The sequence below is a fragment of the Pleurodeles waltl genome, chromosome 3_1, assembly GCF_031143425.1.
Source record: "Pleurodeles waltl isolate 20211129_DDA chromosome 3_1, aPleWal1.hap1.20221129, whole genome shotgun sequence".
Taxonomy (NCBI): domain Eukaryota; kingdom Metazoa; phylum Chordata; class Amphibia; order Caudata; family Salamandridae; genus Pleurodeles; species Pleurodeles waltl.
The window spans coordinates 14,004,293-14,021,633 of NC_090440.1; the positions used below are offsets into that span (position 1 = coordinate 14,004,293).

Below are 17,341 nucleotides of genomic sequence, written 5' to 3' on the forward strand. Positions count from 1 at the left end.
CCCAAACCTACCAAAATACAGCTCCAGGAGCTTTTGGCAGAGTTTGAAAAGGCCAACCCCTCTGAGGGTGGCAACTCAGAGGAAGAGGATAGTGACTTGGAGGAAAATTCCCCCCTACCAGTCCTATCTAGGGAGAACAGGGTCCCTCAAACCCTGACTCCAAAAATAATAGTCAGAGATGCTGGTTCCCTCACAGGAGAGACCAACACCTCTGAAATCACTGAGGATAACTCCAGTGAAGATGACCCCCTGTTAGCCAGGATGGTCAAAAGATTGGCTTTGGAAAAGCAGCTCCTAGCCATAGAAAGGGAAAGAAAAGAGATGGGCCTAGGTCCCATCGATGGTGGCAGCAACTTAAATAGGGTCAGAGATTCTCCTGACATCCTAAAAATCCCCAAAGGGATTGTAACAAAATATGAAGATGGTGATGACGTCACCAAATGGTTCACAGCTTTTGAGAGGGCTTGTGTAACCAGAAAAGTAAACAGATCTCACTGGGGTGCTCTCCTTTGGGAAATGTTCACTGGAAAGTGTAGGGATAGACTCCTCACACTCTCTGGAAAAGATGCAGAATCTTATGACCTCATGAAGGGTACCCTGATTGAGGGCTTTGGATTCTCCACTGAGGAGTATAGAATTAGATTCAGGGGGGCTCAAAAATCCTCGAGCCAGACCTGGGTTGATTTTGTAGACTACTCAGTAAAAACACTAGATGGTTGGTTAACTGGAAATGAAGTGTGTGACTATGTTGGGCTTTATAATTTGTTTATGAAAGAACACATTTTAAGTAACTGCTTCAATGAAAAGTTGCATCAGTATCTGGTAGACCTAGGTCCAATTTCTCCCCAAGAATTGGGAAAGAAGGCAGACCACTGGGTCAAGACTAGGGTAACCAAAACTTCCACTGGGGGTGACCGAAAGAAAGGGGTTACAAAAACTCCCCAGGAGAAAGTGGGTGACACTAGAAACAAAGAAAAAGAGTCCTCTGTAGGCCCCCAAAAACCAGAACAGGTGGGTGGGCCCCAAGACACAACCCAAAACAAAGGTGGGTACCAGGGTAAGAACTGGGATGCCACTAAGGCATGGTGCCACAACTGTAAACAGTCTGGGCACCACACCAAGGACACTTCTTGTCCCAAAAACAAACCCCAGAACAAAATTCCAGGGGTAACCAGTGTAGCCATGGGAGATGACTCCTCAGATGAGGAGGTCTTCATAGCCTTCAACTGGAAACAGGGCCCAACAGGTGAGTTGGAGATTCCAGAGGGAAGTAGACACTTCCACCACCTACTGGTGAATGGAATCCCCACCACTGCCCTGAGAGACACTTGTGCCAGTCACACTATTGTGCATGACAGGCTGGTGCTCTCAAACCAGTACATCCCAGGTGAGACTGCCAGGGTAAGAGTTAGCCTAGACAGGGTCACTAAGAGGCCTGTGGCTTTAGTACCCATAGAAGTGGGTGGCACTCTTAGCTGGAGAAGGGTAGTAGTCAGTACAGACCTCCCCCTTGATTGTCTCCTTGGAAATGACTACCCAGAGGTTAGTCAGAGCCCAAGAGAGGAACTGGTCCAGTGCCAGTCCTCTCCCAAGGATTCTGGAAGTCCTGCCTCTGCAGTAAATGCAAGCAGGCCCCAGAAGAAGAAGAAAAGAAAACAGAGTAGGAAGGGTGGACAACCTTTAGCCAAGGTTACAGCAAGCCAAGGAGATTCTGCTCCAGTAGGGGAGAACTCCAAAAATGGCCCTGATAAAGTCCAACCTGACCCACAAGAAGTCCTGGCTAGTCAGGCAACTGTTAAACCTGAGTGGGTGGCTCCTCAGCTAACAGAAGAAAGAGTGGAAGAAGGGTGTTTACTACAAGATGTGGTAACCCCCCACTCTAATACAGCAGACAGGCAGCCTGAACCCAAAGAGGCCTGTAACTTAGCCCCTTCCCTTTTAGGTGAAGAGCTAAAGGTGTGGTTCTGGGCACTGACAGCTGTCAGTGGCCTCTGCTGGGTGTTAGCCTTTATGGCTGCACTATCCTTGGCATGGTGGTCAGACCCCATGCCAAATAGCAAGTTAGGCCCCCTGACCCTGTTGGTCATGGTGGGGTTACTCCAGCTCTGGGTAACCTCTTTGGGTAAGCTAGGGATGACCCTGGCTAAGATAAGATTAGCAGAGGTGGATACCTCTAAACCCAAAATAAAAAGAATGGGTGGAGACATTGAAGAGGCAGACAAGAGGCAATTCAGACTAGGTCCTATCACTGTGGAAGTGGGTCAGTTCCCCAAAGGGAATGACCTGAACAGAAGGATGTAAGGCAGAGTAGGCCCTGCAACTAACCAGCCTATTTCTCCTACTCTTCCTCGCCTGACAGACTAGGAAGACTCTCCCAGCTTGGGCTGAGTCTCCTGGCCTGTGGGCTGGGGGGGGCTTGTGTAAAGAAATGGCTCCCTGTTGCAGTTACCCCCCACTTTTTGCCTGATACTGATGCTGACTTGACTGAGAAGTGTGCTGGGACCCTGCTAACCAGGCCCCAGCACCAGTGTTCCTTCACCTAAAATGTACCATTGTATCCACAATTGGCACACCCTGGCATTCAGATAAGTCCCTTGTAACTGGTACTTCTAGTACCAAGGGCCCTGATGCCAAGAAAGGTCTCTAAGGGCTGCAGCATGTCTTATGCCACCCTAGAGACCCCTCACTCAGCACAGACACACTGCTTACAAGCCTGTGTGTGCTAGTGAGAACAAAATGAGTAAGTCGACATGGCACTCCCCTCAGGGTGCCATGCCAGCCTCTCACTGCCTATGCAGTATAGGTAAGACACCCCTCTAGCAGGCCTTACAGCCCTAAGGCAGGGTGCACTATACCATAGGTGAGGGTACCAGTGCATGAGCACTGTGCCCCTACAGTGTCTAAACAAAACCTTAGACATTGTAAGTGCAGGGTAGCCATAAGAGTATATGGTCTGGGAGTCTGTTTTACTCGAACTCCACAGCACCATAATGGCTACACTGAAAACTGGGAAGTTTGGTATCAAACTTCTCAGCACAATAAATGCACACTGAAACCAGTGTACATTTTATTGTAAAATACACCACAGAGGGCACCTTAGAGGTGCCCCCTGAAACTTAACCAACTATCTGTGTAGGCTGACTGGTTCCAGCAGCCTGCCACACTAGAGACATGTTGCTGGCCCCATGGGGAGAGTGCCTTTGTCACTCTGAGGCCAGTAACAAAGCCTGCACTGGGTGGAGATGCTAACACCTCCCCCAGGCAGGAGCTGTGACACCTGGCGGTGAGCCTCAAAGGCTCACCCCTTTGTCACAGCCCAGCAGGGCACTCCAGCTTAGTGGAGTTGCCCGCCCCCTCCGGCCACGGCCCCCACTTTTGGCGGCAAGGCTGGAGGGAACAAAGAAAGCAACAAGGAGGAGTCACTGGCCAGTCAGGACAGCCCCTAAGGTGTCCTGAGCTGAAGTGACTCTAACTTTTAGAAATCCTCCATCTTGCAGATGGAGGATTCCCCCAATAGGGTTAGGATTGTGACCCCCTCCCCTTGGGAGGAGGCACAAAGAGGGTGTACCCACCCTCAGGGCTAGTAGCCATTGGCTACTAACCCCCCAGACCTAAACACGCCCTTAAATTTAGTATTTAAGGGCTACCCTGAACCCTAGAAAATTAGATTCCTGCAACTACAAGAAGAAGGACTGCCTAGCTGAAACCCCTGCAGCGGAAGACCAGAAGACGACAACTGCCTTGGCTCCAGAAACTCACCGGCCTGTCTCCTGCCTTCCAAAGATCCTGCTCCAGCGACGCCTTCCAAAGGGACCAGCGACCTCGACATCCTCTGAGGACTGCCCCTGCTTCGAAAAGACAAGAAACTCCCGAGGACAGCGGACCTGCTCCAAGAAAAGCTGCAACTTTGTTTCCAGCAGCTTTAAAGAACTCTGCAAGCTCCCCGCAAGAAGCGTGAGACTTGCAACACTGCACCCGGCGACCCCGACTCGGCTGGTGGCGATCCAACCCCTCAGGAGGGACCCCAGGACTACTCTGATACTGTGAGTACCAAAACCTGTCCCCCCTGAGCCCCCACAGCGCCGCCTGCAGAGGGAATCCCGAGGCTTCCCCTGACCGCGACTCTTTGAATCTAAAGTCCCGACGCCTGGGAGAGACCCTGCACCCGCAGCCCCCAGGACCTGAAGGACCGGACTTTCACTGGAGAAGCGACCCCCAGGAGTCCCTCTCCCTTGCCCAAGTGGAGGTTTCCCCGAGGAACCCCCCCCTTGCCTGCCTGCAGCGCTGAAGAGATCCCGAGATCTCTCATAGACTAACATTGCGAACCCGACGCTTGTTTCTACACTGCACCCGGCCGCCCCCGCGCCGCTGAGGGTGAAATTTCTGTGTGGACTTGTGTCCCCCCCGGTGCCCTACAAAACCCCCCTGGTCTGCCCTCCGAAGACGCGGGTACTTACCTGCAAGCAGACCGGAACCGGGGCACCCCCTTCTCTCCATTCTAGCCTAGGTGTTTTGGGCACCACTTTGAACGCTGCACCTGACCGGCCCTGAGCTGCTGGTGTGGTGACTTTGGGGTTGCTCTGAACCCCCAACGGTGGGCTACCTTGGACCAAGAACTGAACCCTGTAAGTGTCTTACTTACCTGGTAAAACTAACAAATACTTACCTCCCCTAGGAACTGTGAAAATTGCACTAAGTGTCCACTTTTAAAACAGCTATTTGTGAATAACTTGAAAAGTATACATGCAATTTTGATGATTTGAAGTTCCTAAAGTACTTACCTGCAATACCTTTCGAATGAGCTATTACATGTAGAATTTGGACCTGTGGTTCTTAAAATAAACTAAGAAAAGATATTTTTCTATATAAAAACCTATTGGCTGGATTTGTCTCTGAGTGTGTGTACCTCATTTATTGTCTATGTGTATGTACAACAAATGCTTAACACTACTCCTTGGATAAGCCTACTGCTCGACCACACTACCACAAAATAGAGCATTAGTATTATCTATTTTTACCACTATTTTACCTCTAAGGGGAACCCTTGGACTCTGTGCATGCTATTCCTTACTTTGAAATAGCACATACAGAGCCAACTTCCTACACTGCTTCACACCTCCCTCCTGCAGGAACTGTAACACCTAGCAGTGAGCCTCAAAGGCTCAGGCTTCGTGTTACAATGCCCCAGGGCACTCCAGCTAGTGGAGATGCCCGCCTCCTGGACACAGCCCCCACTTCTGGCGGCAAGTCCAGGAGGAGATAATGAGAAAAACAAGGAGGAGTCACTGGCCAGTCAGGACAGCCCCTAAGGTGTCCTGAGCTGAGGTGACTCTGACTTTTAGAAATCCTCCATCTTGCAGATGGAGGATTCCCCCAATAGGGATAGGAATGTGACCCCCTCCCCTTGGGAGGAGGCACAAAGAGGGTGTACCCACCCTCAGGCCTAGTAGCCATTGGCTACTAACCCCCCCAGACCTAAACACGCCCTTAAATTTAGTATTTAAGGGCTTCCCTTAACCTAAGAATTTAGATTCCTGAAACTACAAGAAGAAGACTGCTGAGCTGAAAGAACCCTGCAGAAGAAGAAAAGAAGACACCAACTGCTTTGGCCCCAGTCCTACCGGCCTGTCTCCTGCCTTCTAAAGAACCCTGCTCCAGCGACGCTTTCCCAAGGACCAGCGACCTCTGAATCCTCAGAGGACTGCCCTGCTTCAAGAAAGACAAGAAACTCCCGAGGACAGCGGCCCTGCTCCAAAAAGACTGCAACTTTGTTTCAAAGGAGCAGATTTAAAGACCCCTGCAATCCCCGCAAGAAGCGTGAGACTTGCAACACTGCACCCGGCGACCCTGACTCGACTGGTGGAGAACCAACACCTTAGGGAGGACCCTCCGGCGACTCAGAGACTGTGAGTAACTAAAGTTGTCCCCCCTGGGCCCCCACAACGACGCCTGCAGAGGGAATCCCGAGGCTCCCCCTGACCGCGACTGCCTGACTCTAAAATCCCGACGGCTGGAAAAGACCCTGCACCCGCAGCCCCCAGCTCCTGAAGGAACGGAACTTCAGTGCAGGAGTGACCCCCAGGAGGCCCTCTCCCTTGCCCAGGTGGTGGCTACCCCGAGGAGCCCCCCCTTGCCTGCCTGCATCGCTGAAGAGACCCCTTGGTCTCCCATTGATTTACATTGGAAACCCGACACGTGTTTGCACACTGCACCCGGCCGCCCCAGTGCCGCTGAGGGTGTACCTTTTGTGTGAGCTTGTCCCCCCCCCGGTGCCCTACAAAACCCCCCTGGTCTGCCCTCCGAAGACGCGGGTACTTACCTGCTGGCAGACTGGAAACGGGGCACCCCCTTCTCTCCATTGAAGCCTATGTGTTTTGGGCACCACTTTGAACTCTGCACCTGACCGGCCCTGAGCTGCTGGTGTGGTAACTTTGGGGTTGCTCTGAACCCCCAACGGTGGGCTACCTTGGACCCCAATCTTAACCCCGTAGGTGGTTTACTTACCTGCAAAACCTAACAATATTTTACCTCCCCCAGGAACTGTGAAAATTGCACTGTGTCCACTTTTAAAACAGCTAAATGTGTTTTATGTAAAAAGTATATATGCTACTGTGATTATTCAAAGTTCCTAAAGTACTTACCTGCAATACCTTTCAAATGAGATATTACATGTAGAATTTGAACCTGTGGTTCTTAAAATAAACTAAGAAAAGATATTTTTCTATAACAACACCTATTGGCTTGGAATTGTCTCTGAGTGTGTTTCTCATTTATTGCCTGTGTGTATGTACAACAAATGCTTAACACTACTCCTTTGATAAGCCTACTGCTCGACCACACTACCACAAAATAGAGCATCCTAGCCAAGTGACCACCTATTAGGAGGGGCTCTGACGTCACCTTCCTGATCTGGCCACCCAGATGCTCCCAGAGGTCCCTGTCAACCTTAGATTCAAGGTGAAAGAACCCAGGGACCCTCTGGAGCAGCTCTGGGCACCACCCCGGGGTGGTGATGGGCAGGGAAGTAGTCACTCCCTTTTCCATTGTCCAGTTTCAAACCAGAGCAGGGACTTGTGAGAAGGTAGCCTCTTTCTAGCCTTGTTACCCCCACTTTTGGCCTGTTTGTGAGTGTATGTCAGGGTGTTTGTCACGGTTTTCACTGTCTCACTGGGATCCTGATAGCCAGGTCTCAGTGCTCATAGTGAAAACACCATGTTTTCAGTATGGTTGTTATGTGTCACTGGGATCCTGCTGGTCAGGACCCCAGTGCTCATAGGTTTGTGGCCTATATGTATGTGTCACTGGGACCCTGTCACACAGGGCCCCAGTGCTCATAGGTGTGCATGTCTATGTTCCCTGTGTGGTGCCTAACTGTCTCACTGAGGCTCTGCTAACCAGAACCTCAGTGGTTATGCTCTCTAATTTCTTTCCAAATTGTCACTGACAGGCTAGTGACCATTTTTACCAATTTACATTGGCTTACTGGAACACCCTTATAATTCCCTAGTATATGGTACTGAGGTACCCAGGGTATTGGGGTTCCAGGAGATCCCTATGGGCTGCAGCATTTCTTTTGCCACCCATAGGGAGCTCTGACAATTCTTACACAGGCCTGCCACTGCAGCCTGAGTGAAATAACGTCCACGTTATTTCACAGCCATTTTACACTGCACTTAAGTAACTTATAAGTCACCTATATGTCTAACCTTTACCTGGTAAAGGTTAGGTGCAAAGTTACTTAGTGTGAGGGCACCCTGGCACTAGCCAAGGTGCCCCCACATTGTTCAGAGCCAATTCACTGAACTTTGTGAGTGCGGGGACACCATTACACGCGTGCACTACATATAGGTCACTACCTATATGTAGCTTCACCATGGTAACTCCGAATATGGCCATGTAACATGTCTATGATCATGGAATTGCCCCCTCTATGCCATCCTGGCATTGTTGGTACAATTCCATGATCCCAGTGGTCTGTAGCACAGACCCTGGTACTGCCAGACTGCCCTTCCTGGGGTTTCACTGCAGCTGCTGCCAACCCCTCAGACAGGCAGCTGCCCTCCTGGGGTCCAGCCAGGCCTGGCCCAGGATGGCAGAACAAAGAACTTCCTCTGAGAGAGGGTGTGACACCCTCTCCCTTTGGAAAATGGTGTGAAGGCAGGGGAGGAGTAGCCTCCCCCAGCCTCTGGAAATGCTTTGTTGGGCACAGATGTGCCCAATTCTGCATAAGCCAGTCTACACCGGTTCAGGGACCCCTTAGCCCCTGCTCTGGCGCGAAACTGGACAAAGGAAAGGGGAGTGACCACTCCCCTGACCTGCACCTCCCCTGGGAGGTGTCCAGAGCTCCTCCAGTGTGCTCCAGACCTCTGCCATCTTGGAAACAGAGGTGCTGCTGGCACACTGGACTGCTCTGAGTGGCCAGTGCCACCAGGTGACGTCAGAGACTCCTGCTGATAGGCTCCTTCAGGTGTTAGTAGCCTTTCCTCTCTCCTAGGTAGCCAAACCCTCTTTTCTGGCTATTTAGGGTCTCTGTCTCTGGGGAATCTTTAGATAACGAATGCATGAGCTCAGCCGAGTTCCTCTGCATCTCTCTCTTCACCTTCTGATAAGGAAACGACCGCTGACCGCGCTGGAAGCCTGCAAACCTGCAACATAGTAGCAAAGACGACTACTGCAACTCTGTAACGCTGATCCTGCCGCCTTCTCGACTGTTTTCCTGCTTGTGCATGCTGTGGGGGTAGCCTGCCTCCTCTCTGCACCAGAAGCTCCGAAGAAATCTCCCGTGGGTCGACGGAATCTTCCCCCTGCAACCGCAGGCACCAAAAAGCTGCATCTCCGGTCCCTTGGGTCTCCTCTCAGCACGACGAGCGAGGTCCCTCGAATCCAGCGACACCGTCCAAGTGACTCCCACAGTCCAGTGACTCTTCAGCCCGAGTTTGGTGGAGGTAAGTCCTTGCCTCACCTCGCTGGGCTGCATTGCTGGGAACCGCGACTTTGCAAGCTACTCCGGCCCCTGTGCACTTCCGGCGGAAATCCTTCGTGCACAGCCAAGCCTGGGTCCACGGCACTCTAACCTGCATTGCACGACTTTCTAAGTTGGTCTCCGGCGACGTGGGACTCCTTTGTGCAACTTCGGCGAGCACCGTTTCACGCATCCTCGTAGTGCCTGTTTCTGGCACTTCTCCGGGTGCTACCTGCTTCAGTGAGGGCTCCTTGTCTTGCTCGACGTCCCCTCTCTCTGCAGGTCCAATTTGCGACCTCCTGGTCCCTCCTGGGCCCCAGCAGCGTCCAAAAACGCCAAACGCACGATTTGCGTGTAGCAAGGCTTGTTGGCGTCCATCCGGCGGGAAAACACTTCTGCACGACTCTCCAAGGCGTGGGGGATCCATCCTCCAAAGGGGAAGTCTCTAGCCCTTGTCGTTCCTGCAGTATTCACAGTTCTTCAGCCTAGTAAGAGCTTCTTTGCACCAACCGCTGGCATTTCTTGGGCATCTGCCCATCTCCGAGTTGCTTGTGACTTTTGGACTTGGTCCCCTTGTTCCACAGGTACCCTCAGTCAGGAATCCATCGTTGTTGCATTGCTGATTTGTGTTTTCCTTGCATTTTCCCTCTAACACGACTATTTTGTCCTTAGGGGAACTTTAGTGCACTTTGCACTCACTTTTCAGGGTCTTGGGGAGGGTTATTTTTCTAACTCTCACTATTTTCTAATAGTCCCAGCGACCCTCTACAAGGTCACATAGGTTTGGGGTCCATTCGTGGTTCGCATTCCACTTCTGGAGTATATGGTTTGTGTTGCCCCTATCCCTATGTTTCCCCATTGCATCCTATTGTAACTATACATTGTTTGCACTGTTTTCTAAGACTATACTGCATATTTTTGCTATTGTGTATATATATCTTGTGTATATTTCCTATCCTCTCACTGAGGGTACACTCTAAGATACTTTGGCATATTGTCATAAAAATAAAGTACCTTTATTTTTAGTATAACTGTGTATTGTGTTTTCTTATGATATTGTTCATATGACACTAAGTGGTACTGTAGTAGCTTCACACGTCTCCTAGTTCAGCCTAAGCTGCTCTGCTAAGCTACCATTATCTATCAGCCTAAGCTGCTAGACACCCTATACACTAATAAGGGATAACTGGGCCTGGTGCAAGGTGCAAGTACCCCTTGGTACCCACTACAAGCCAGTCCAGCCTCCTACAGGACTGGAGGCCCCTGAACTGGTGTAGACTGGTTTATGCAGAGATGGGCACCAAATGTGCCTTTCAAAGCATATATGTGGCTTGGAGAGGTTACCCCTCCGAAGCCATGTAACCATCTGTTTCCAAAGGGAGAGGGTGTTACCCCTCCCCCCCCAAAGGAAATCATTTGTTCTGCCTTCCTTTGCCTGAGCTGGTCAAGCAGCAGGAGGGCAGAACCCTGTCTGAGGGGTGGCAGCACATGGGCTGCCTGGAAAACGCCAAAAAACTAGTAGGAGCAATGTTCGGTGTTCTCTAAGGAGCCCCCAGAGTGCATAGAATCATAGAACCAATACTGGCTATAGTATTGGGTATGATTCCAACATGTTTGATACACATGGCCAGGTTCAAAGTTACCATTATGTAGCTGGACACTGGTATTGAATGGCATGTTTCCAGTACACGTGAAAAATGGCTTCCCTGCACTTACGAAGTCCAGTGAAATGGAGCTGGAGTTCGTAGGGGCACCCCTGCATGAGCATGGGTGCCCTCACACACAGGTACCTGCACTGTGCCCTCTGGGGTAGGAGGGCCTTCCATAGGGGTGACCTGTAGTGAAAGGGTGCATGCACCCTTTTCACACAGGTTGCAATGGCAGGCCTGCAGACACATTTTGCATGGGCTCCCATGTGTGGCACAATACATGCAGCAGCCTGTGGGGGAACCCCTCGTGCCCAAATGCTCTGGGTACTTGAGTACTATATGCTACGGACTTATATGGGTGCACCAGTATGCCAATTTTGGGGTGTGCTAAGTCCTAAGAAACTAAATTCAGAGGCAGAGAGCACAGTCACTGGGGTCCTGGTTAGCAGGATCCCAGTGAACAGTCAAAACGCACAGCAGGCAAAAACTGGGGGCTACTATTCCAAAGAGGTTTTTTTCTACAGTGCTATCTTCTCCAGCAGGATGGCTAGTGAATCTGCACCCTAGGGCCAGGGACTTCAAAGCCCCTGCAGCCTTTGATGCGCCACCCCTTCTTCCCCCAGACCTGGGAGATGCTACCTCTTGTCCTGAGGCCCTTTGCTGTTCAGCAGGCCTGTTGCACTGCCACCTAAGGGGGGCTACCTGATGGATCACTTCTTTCATGGAGTACATCTTGTTTTTGATGGAGTTAGAAACTCTGGGACAGGGTTATGACCACTTCCCACAACGTTCAGGGCTATCCTTGCGACCAGCACCTCTGCTCCCGGATGTACTGGGCTCCTACTTACCTGAAGTTCAGAAGATCTAACTTGTAACTCTATTGGAAGTGTACCAATGCAGTGTATGTTTCTCCCATAGGATAACATTACCGTGTTCGAGGCTCATGCCTCAAATCTGACTGCTGTATTTTCTGTATTTTTAAATATCGCTAACTCTAAAAGTACTTAACTGATCCTGAAGATCTTGGTGTCTGTATAAATATATTAAATCTGTTATTTTTCTAAATTGGTATGAGGTTCTTCTTGAGAATCCTTTGACTGTGCAACAAGTGGTGAACGCTACCCTCTGATAAGCCTAAACTACTGCGTTCACTACCACAGAGGGCATTTGGAATAATTAAAGTACTTTAAGCCAGTAAGGATCGTCTGGGCTTTCTACATGGTGCACCTCATTTTGGTGCACTCCTTATAGTGCACTCCTTATGAAGCCAGCTTCTTCCGAGCTCGGTCCTGCCCAGAATGGGACTTGGATGCTGTTGATGACACTTCCCAACTCGCAGGAGCTGGGGAAACTTTTCTGGATCCAGTGTGGTGCCTGAAAACATTTTTTTTTTTTTAAGTGCAGGTGTGTGTGGTGGGGGGGAGAGAGAGAGTGTGTATCTTTAAAAAATAGGTTTAACAAGAGTAACTTAATCTACTGTTTGCTTCATGGTAATTTTAAATAGCAGCGACGTGACCTCTGTCATGACATTTCACAATGACTCACTGCGCACAATCTTATTTTCTTTAGCCCGCTTCCAAGGACCTGGTAGTGGGCATGCTTGAGAAAGCAAAAGCCAACATGCCAGCCAAGCCTGCACCTCCCCCATCCAAGGCATCTTCCAAACCTGCTGCTTCAGCGCCAGGCAAAGCCCCTCCACCTGCAGGTAAGAGATTTTGAACGGCACATTTTCATATTGTGAAGAGATGTGACATACCTTAACTCGTTAAACAGCCCTTCAGTGGACATTACTTGTCTCAATTTATAAAATTGTTTCTATAGCATGTTGTATGCGCTGGGCAAGAAATGTGTTGACTTTTTTTTTTTTTATTATAACCTGTGTGGAGAAGCAGGCTTGAGACCCTAGCGGACAGGTTGATCATGCTTTGTTTCCATGTTCACTGGGCCTGTTATGGCATCTTCTGATGTTCTTGGTCACTCCATTTCAACTATTGTGCATTCTTGTGTTGCTGTCTGAATATGTAAATAGATAATCTTAGTTTAAAAAAAAAATAATTAAGTACAGTTGACTGCTTACCACTTTATCAATTTCAAGAATAAGGAAAGTTACTAGACAAAAACGTAAGTATTGTTGAGTAAACTAGACTGATCCTATGAACCAGAATGCACAGCTGAGATAGTTGGAAGGAGGTTTATTTTTCCACTGAAGTTTTAAACATTTGTCTAAGAAGCTGGCTCTCTATAGTGCACTAAAATTAAGTACACCGTACAGAGCGTCCAGTGGATCCTCAGTTGGTTTGCAGGGGCCAGAACAGATCGGTCTAATGCCGTTTGTTGTAGTGTGGGCGAGCTGTTGGGCTTATCAAGGAGTTGTGTTAAGCATGTCCTCACCAAGGCAATAAATGAGACAATGAATACATCAGAGACTAATTTAGAAAAATAAATTACTTTTATATATGCTTTGAACCAAATTTGTTAAAATGAAAGCAGTTTTTAAATTAAAAAAAAACTTTGCTGTTTCAAAAACCTACCCAGAGCAATTGTCAGTCATCCTATGGGAGAAAAACAAGAATGCAGTTTTGCAGGTAAGTATTTGACTTAAAACCCCGAAAACTGGATTTTTAGGTCAACACCATGCAAGGTTCAGATTTGTATCAACAGTACATTCACAGTGGCACAATGGCGGCTGGGTTCATAGGTTAAGTTCCAGGTCGGGTGCCCAATGTTAGCCAATGGAGACTGGGGGTGAATGAATATGTGCTGCTCACAGGTGAGTAAAGCTGGGGTCAGGGCTTGATCTTCTGGGGTTAAGGCAAGCACCAAGGGGGTCACATGGTAGCACCATGCTTATACCCTCAGCAGGACAGGGGTGGCTGGGTGCAGTGTGCCAACAAAGCGTCTGGGTGCCCAGTGTTAACCAATAGGAGAGATCGGTGTTGGAAAAAGGCTGCAAGCTTTGGTCAGGAGGCTGGATGAAGAAAACCCACAGCTGCCCAGGTAAGTTCGGACGTTGAAGGACTCTGAAACCATCAGTCCAGCTTCCCAAGGTGCAGGGGCTCCAGGTGCTGGTGTGTCCTTTGACATCTGAAAACAGCTTACCAGGCGGTCGCGGTCTGGGGGAGTCTTTGGATTGAGGCTGCAGGCTTCAAGGCATATTCCAGCAGGGATCAGATCACAGTGGTCTCTGGCTCAGGATCGCTGGACAACCTACGCAAGACTGGTGGGCCACTTGGACTCAGCCTTTGGGTGCAGAGGTGGGTCTGGGTGCAGTTTTGTGGTTCCTCAGGGCAGAGGTTTTTTTTCTGTAAAGTTGGTTTCTTTTTTAACAGGTCTGTGGTTCTCTGATCTTCATTGAAGGTAGATTGTAGGAGGCTGGCCTGGTGTGTGGTGGGTGCCTAAGGTACTTACACCTTATACCATGTCCAGTTATCCCTCATTAGTGTAGTGTAGGCAGTGCCTAGAAGCCAGGCTCTGGAGGTAGCTGTGGATGAGCAGCCAAGGCTTACCTAGGAGACATGCAAAGCTCATGCAATACCACTCTAGTCCTACAGTGTAGGAGGCTGGCCTGGTTTGTAGTGGGTGCCTTTGATACTTACACCAGGTCCAGTTAGCCCTTATTAATGAAGTAGTAGCGTTCTAGTAGCTTAGCCTGCTAGAGGTAGTTATAGCAGAGCAGCTTAGGCTGAACTAGGATACATTTGAATCTCATGCAATACCACTTATAGTTACTCAGTACTTTCACACAAGTAAAGACAATACTCAGTGTTACCAAAAATAAAGGGATTTATTTGGGGAGACACAGTACCAAAAATACCTTTATAGGCAATACTCCTTATGCATGTATTATGCACAATATATACACTAGGCACCAAAATAAGGTAATTGGACATAGGATAGTGAAAACAATAGGAAATGCTATCGAATGCAATGGGAGATAAAACCATATACTAAAAGTGGAATGCGAATCTCTAATTCACCCCCCCTAGACAAGTGTAGCGTATGCAGAATCGCTGGGAGAGTAAGAATACAGTAAAGGTAAGTAAATTACCCCACCTCAGAGCCCAGAAAAGCAGGAGTTAAGTACTGCAAGTTTCCTACAGCTTGTGATTGGAATTATTGCAAGAACCAACCAAGTCTGCAAACCCAGTGGATTCCTGGAACTGAAGACCTGCAAAAGAAGGTAACCAAGTCCAGAAGTCAAAAGAAGTTCCAGGAAGGACAGGAGCCCTGCCAACCCAGAAGAAGGTGCAGAAGAAGAGTCCCCAGTTGGACCAAGACTGCAGAAATGCACTCGAAGATGCCAGCGTGTTCTTGCCTGATGCAAAGGATGTCACACGTCGTGAAGGTGGATGCAGGCGAGTTTTGGCGCTGGATTCCTCCAACAAGCCTTGAGCACCAGATATCACCCACAGGACTCCGGGGACAAAGGAGGTGCAAAATACACTACACAGGAAGGTCTCGTGCCGCCGGAGACCAACTCTGCGAGTTTAGCGTCACAGGATAGAGTGCTGGGGACCTGTGCCAGACTGTGCACAAAGGAATTTTGCAAGTAGTGCACAGAGGTCTCAGGAGATGAAGAAGACACGGTGCACAGGTGTAGGAAGTTGGCTCTGTATGTACTATTTCAAAGTAAGGAATAGTATGCACAGAGTCCAAGGGTTCCCCTTAGAGGTAAGATAGTGGCAAAAAGATAATGCTAATGCTCTATTTTGTGGTAGTGTGGTCGAGCAGTAGGCTTATCAAAGGAGTAGTGTTAAGCATTTGTTGTACATACACAGGCAATAAATGAGGAACACACACTCTGACAATTCCAGGCCAATAGGTTTTTGTATAGAAAAATATATTAGTTTATTTTAAGACCCACAGGTTCAAGATTTACATGTAATACTTCAAATGAAAGGTATTGCGGGTAGGTACTTTAGGAACTTTGAATTAGCAAAATAGCATATACAGTTTTCACATAAATCACCTATAGCTATTTTAAAACTAGACAGTGCAATTTTCACAGTTCCCAGGGGGAGTAAGAGTTTTTGCACGCAAGTAAACCACCTACGGGGCTCAAGTTTGGGTCCAAGGTAGCCCACCGTTGGGGGTTCAGAGCAACCCCAAAGTTACCACACCAGCAGCTCAGTGCCGGTCAGGTGCAGAGGTCAAAGTGGTGCCCAAAACGCATAGGCTTCAATGGAGAAGGGGGTGCCCAGGTTCCAGTCTGCCAGCAGGTAAGTACCCGCGTCGTCGGAGGGCAGACCAGGGGGGTTTTGTAGGGCACCGGGGGGGGGGGGGGGGACACAAGTCCACACAGAAAGTACACCCTCAGCGGCACGGGGGCAGCCGGGTGCAGTGTGCAAACAAGCGTCGGGTTTTCAGTAGGTTTCAATGGGAGACCAAGGGGTCTCTACAGCGATGCAGGCAAGGGAGGGGGCTTCTCGGGGTAGCCACCACCTGGGCAAGGAATTGGGCCTCCTGGGGGTCACTCCTGCACTGGAGTTCTCATCCTTCAGGTCCTGGGGGCTGCGGGTGCAGTCTCTTTACCAGGCGTCAGATCTTAGAAGCAGGCAGTCGCGGTCAGGGGAGCCTCGGGATTCCCTCTGCAGGCGTTGCTGTGAGGGCTCGGGGGCGGGGGGCAACTCTGGCTACTCACGGTCTTGCAGTCGCCGGGGAGTCCTCCACAAGTCGAGCCGGGGGCGTCGGGTGCAGAGTGCCAAGTCTCACGCTTCTGGCGGGAAACGCAAGTTGTTTGAAAGTTGCTTCTTTGTTGCAGTCTTTGGTGAACAGAGACGCTGTCCTCTGGAGTTCTTAGTCCTTCTAGATGCCGGGCAGTCCTCTGAGGCTTCAGAGGTCGCTGGTCCCTGTGGAAAGCGTTGCTGGAGCAGTGTCTTTAGAAGTGGGGAGACAGGCCGGTAGAGCTGGGGCCAAAGCAGTTGGTCTCTCCGTGTTCTCTGCAGGGTTTTTCAGCTTAGCAGTCCTCTTCTTAGGTTGCAGGAATCTGAGTTCCTAGGTTCTGGGGAGCCCTTAAATACTAAAGTTAAGGGCATATTTAGGTCTGGGGGGTTAGTAGCCAATGGCTACTAGCCCTGAGGGTGGGTACACCCTCTTTGTGCCTCCTCCCTGAGGGGAGGGGGGCACATCCCTAATCCTATTGGGGGAATCCTCCATCTGCAAGATGGAGGATTTCTAAAAGTCAGTCACCTCAGCTCAGGACACCTTAGGGGCTGTCCTGACTGGCCAGTGACTCCTCCTTGTTTTTCTCATTATCTCCTCCGGCCTTGCCGCGAAAAGTATGGCCGGGTGGGGGGGGGGGCAACTCCACTAGCTGGAGTTCCCTGTGGTGCTGGAACAAAAGGGGTGAGCCTTTGAGGCTCACCGCTAGGTGTTACAGCTCCTGCCTGGGGGAGGTGATAGAATCTCCACCCAGTGCAGGCTTTGTTACTAGCCACAGAGTGACAAAGGCACTCTCCCCATGTGGCCAGCAACATGTCTCGAGTGTGGCAGGCTGCTAAAACCAGTCTACCTACACGGGGTAGTTGGTTAAGGTTTCAGGGGGCACCTCTAAGGTGCCCTCTGGGGAATGTTACAATAAAATGTACACTGGCATCAGTGTGCATTTATTGTGCTGAGAAGTTTGATACTGGCAAGCAGTGTTTCTGTGCTGAGTGAGGGGTCCCCAGGGTGGCATAAGTTATGCTGCAGCCCTTCGAGACCTTCCCTGGCATCAGGGCCCTTGGTACCA

General features: G+C 49.9%; 1 protein-coding gene across 6 annotated transcripts in view; it reads left to right on the forward strand.

Annotated features, from left to right (window-relative positions):
• Positions 1–17,341, forward strand: part of CKAP5 (cytoskeleton associated protein 5) — a 627,586-nt gene that overhangs the window by 316,357 nt on the left and 293,888 nt on the right. For all 6 annotated transcript variants that reach the window (XM_069221686.1, XM_069221689.1, XM_069221691.1 and 3 more), the window contains exon 26: positions 12,181–12,316. In XM_069221686.1, coding sequence (XP_069077787.1) covers positions 12,181–12,316 — 136 coding nt within the window. The remainder of the gene's footprint in view (positions 1–12,180; positions 12,317–17,341) is intronic.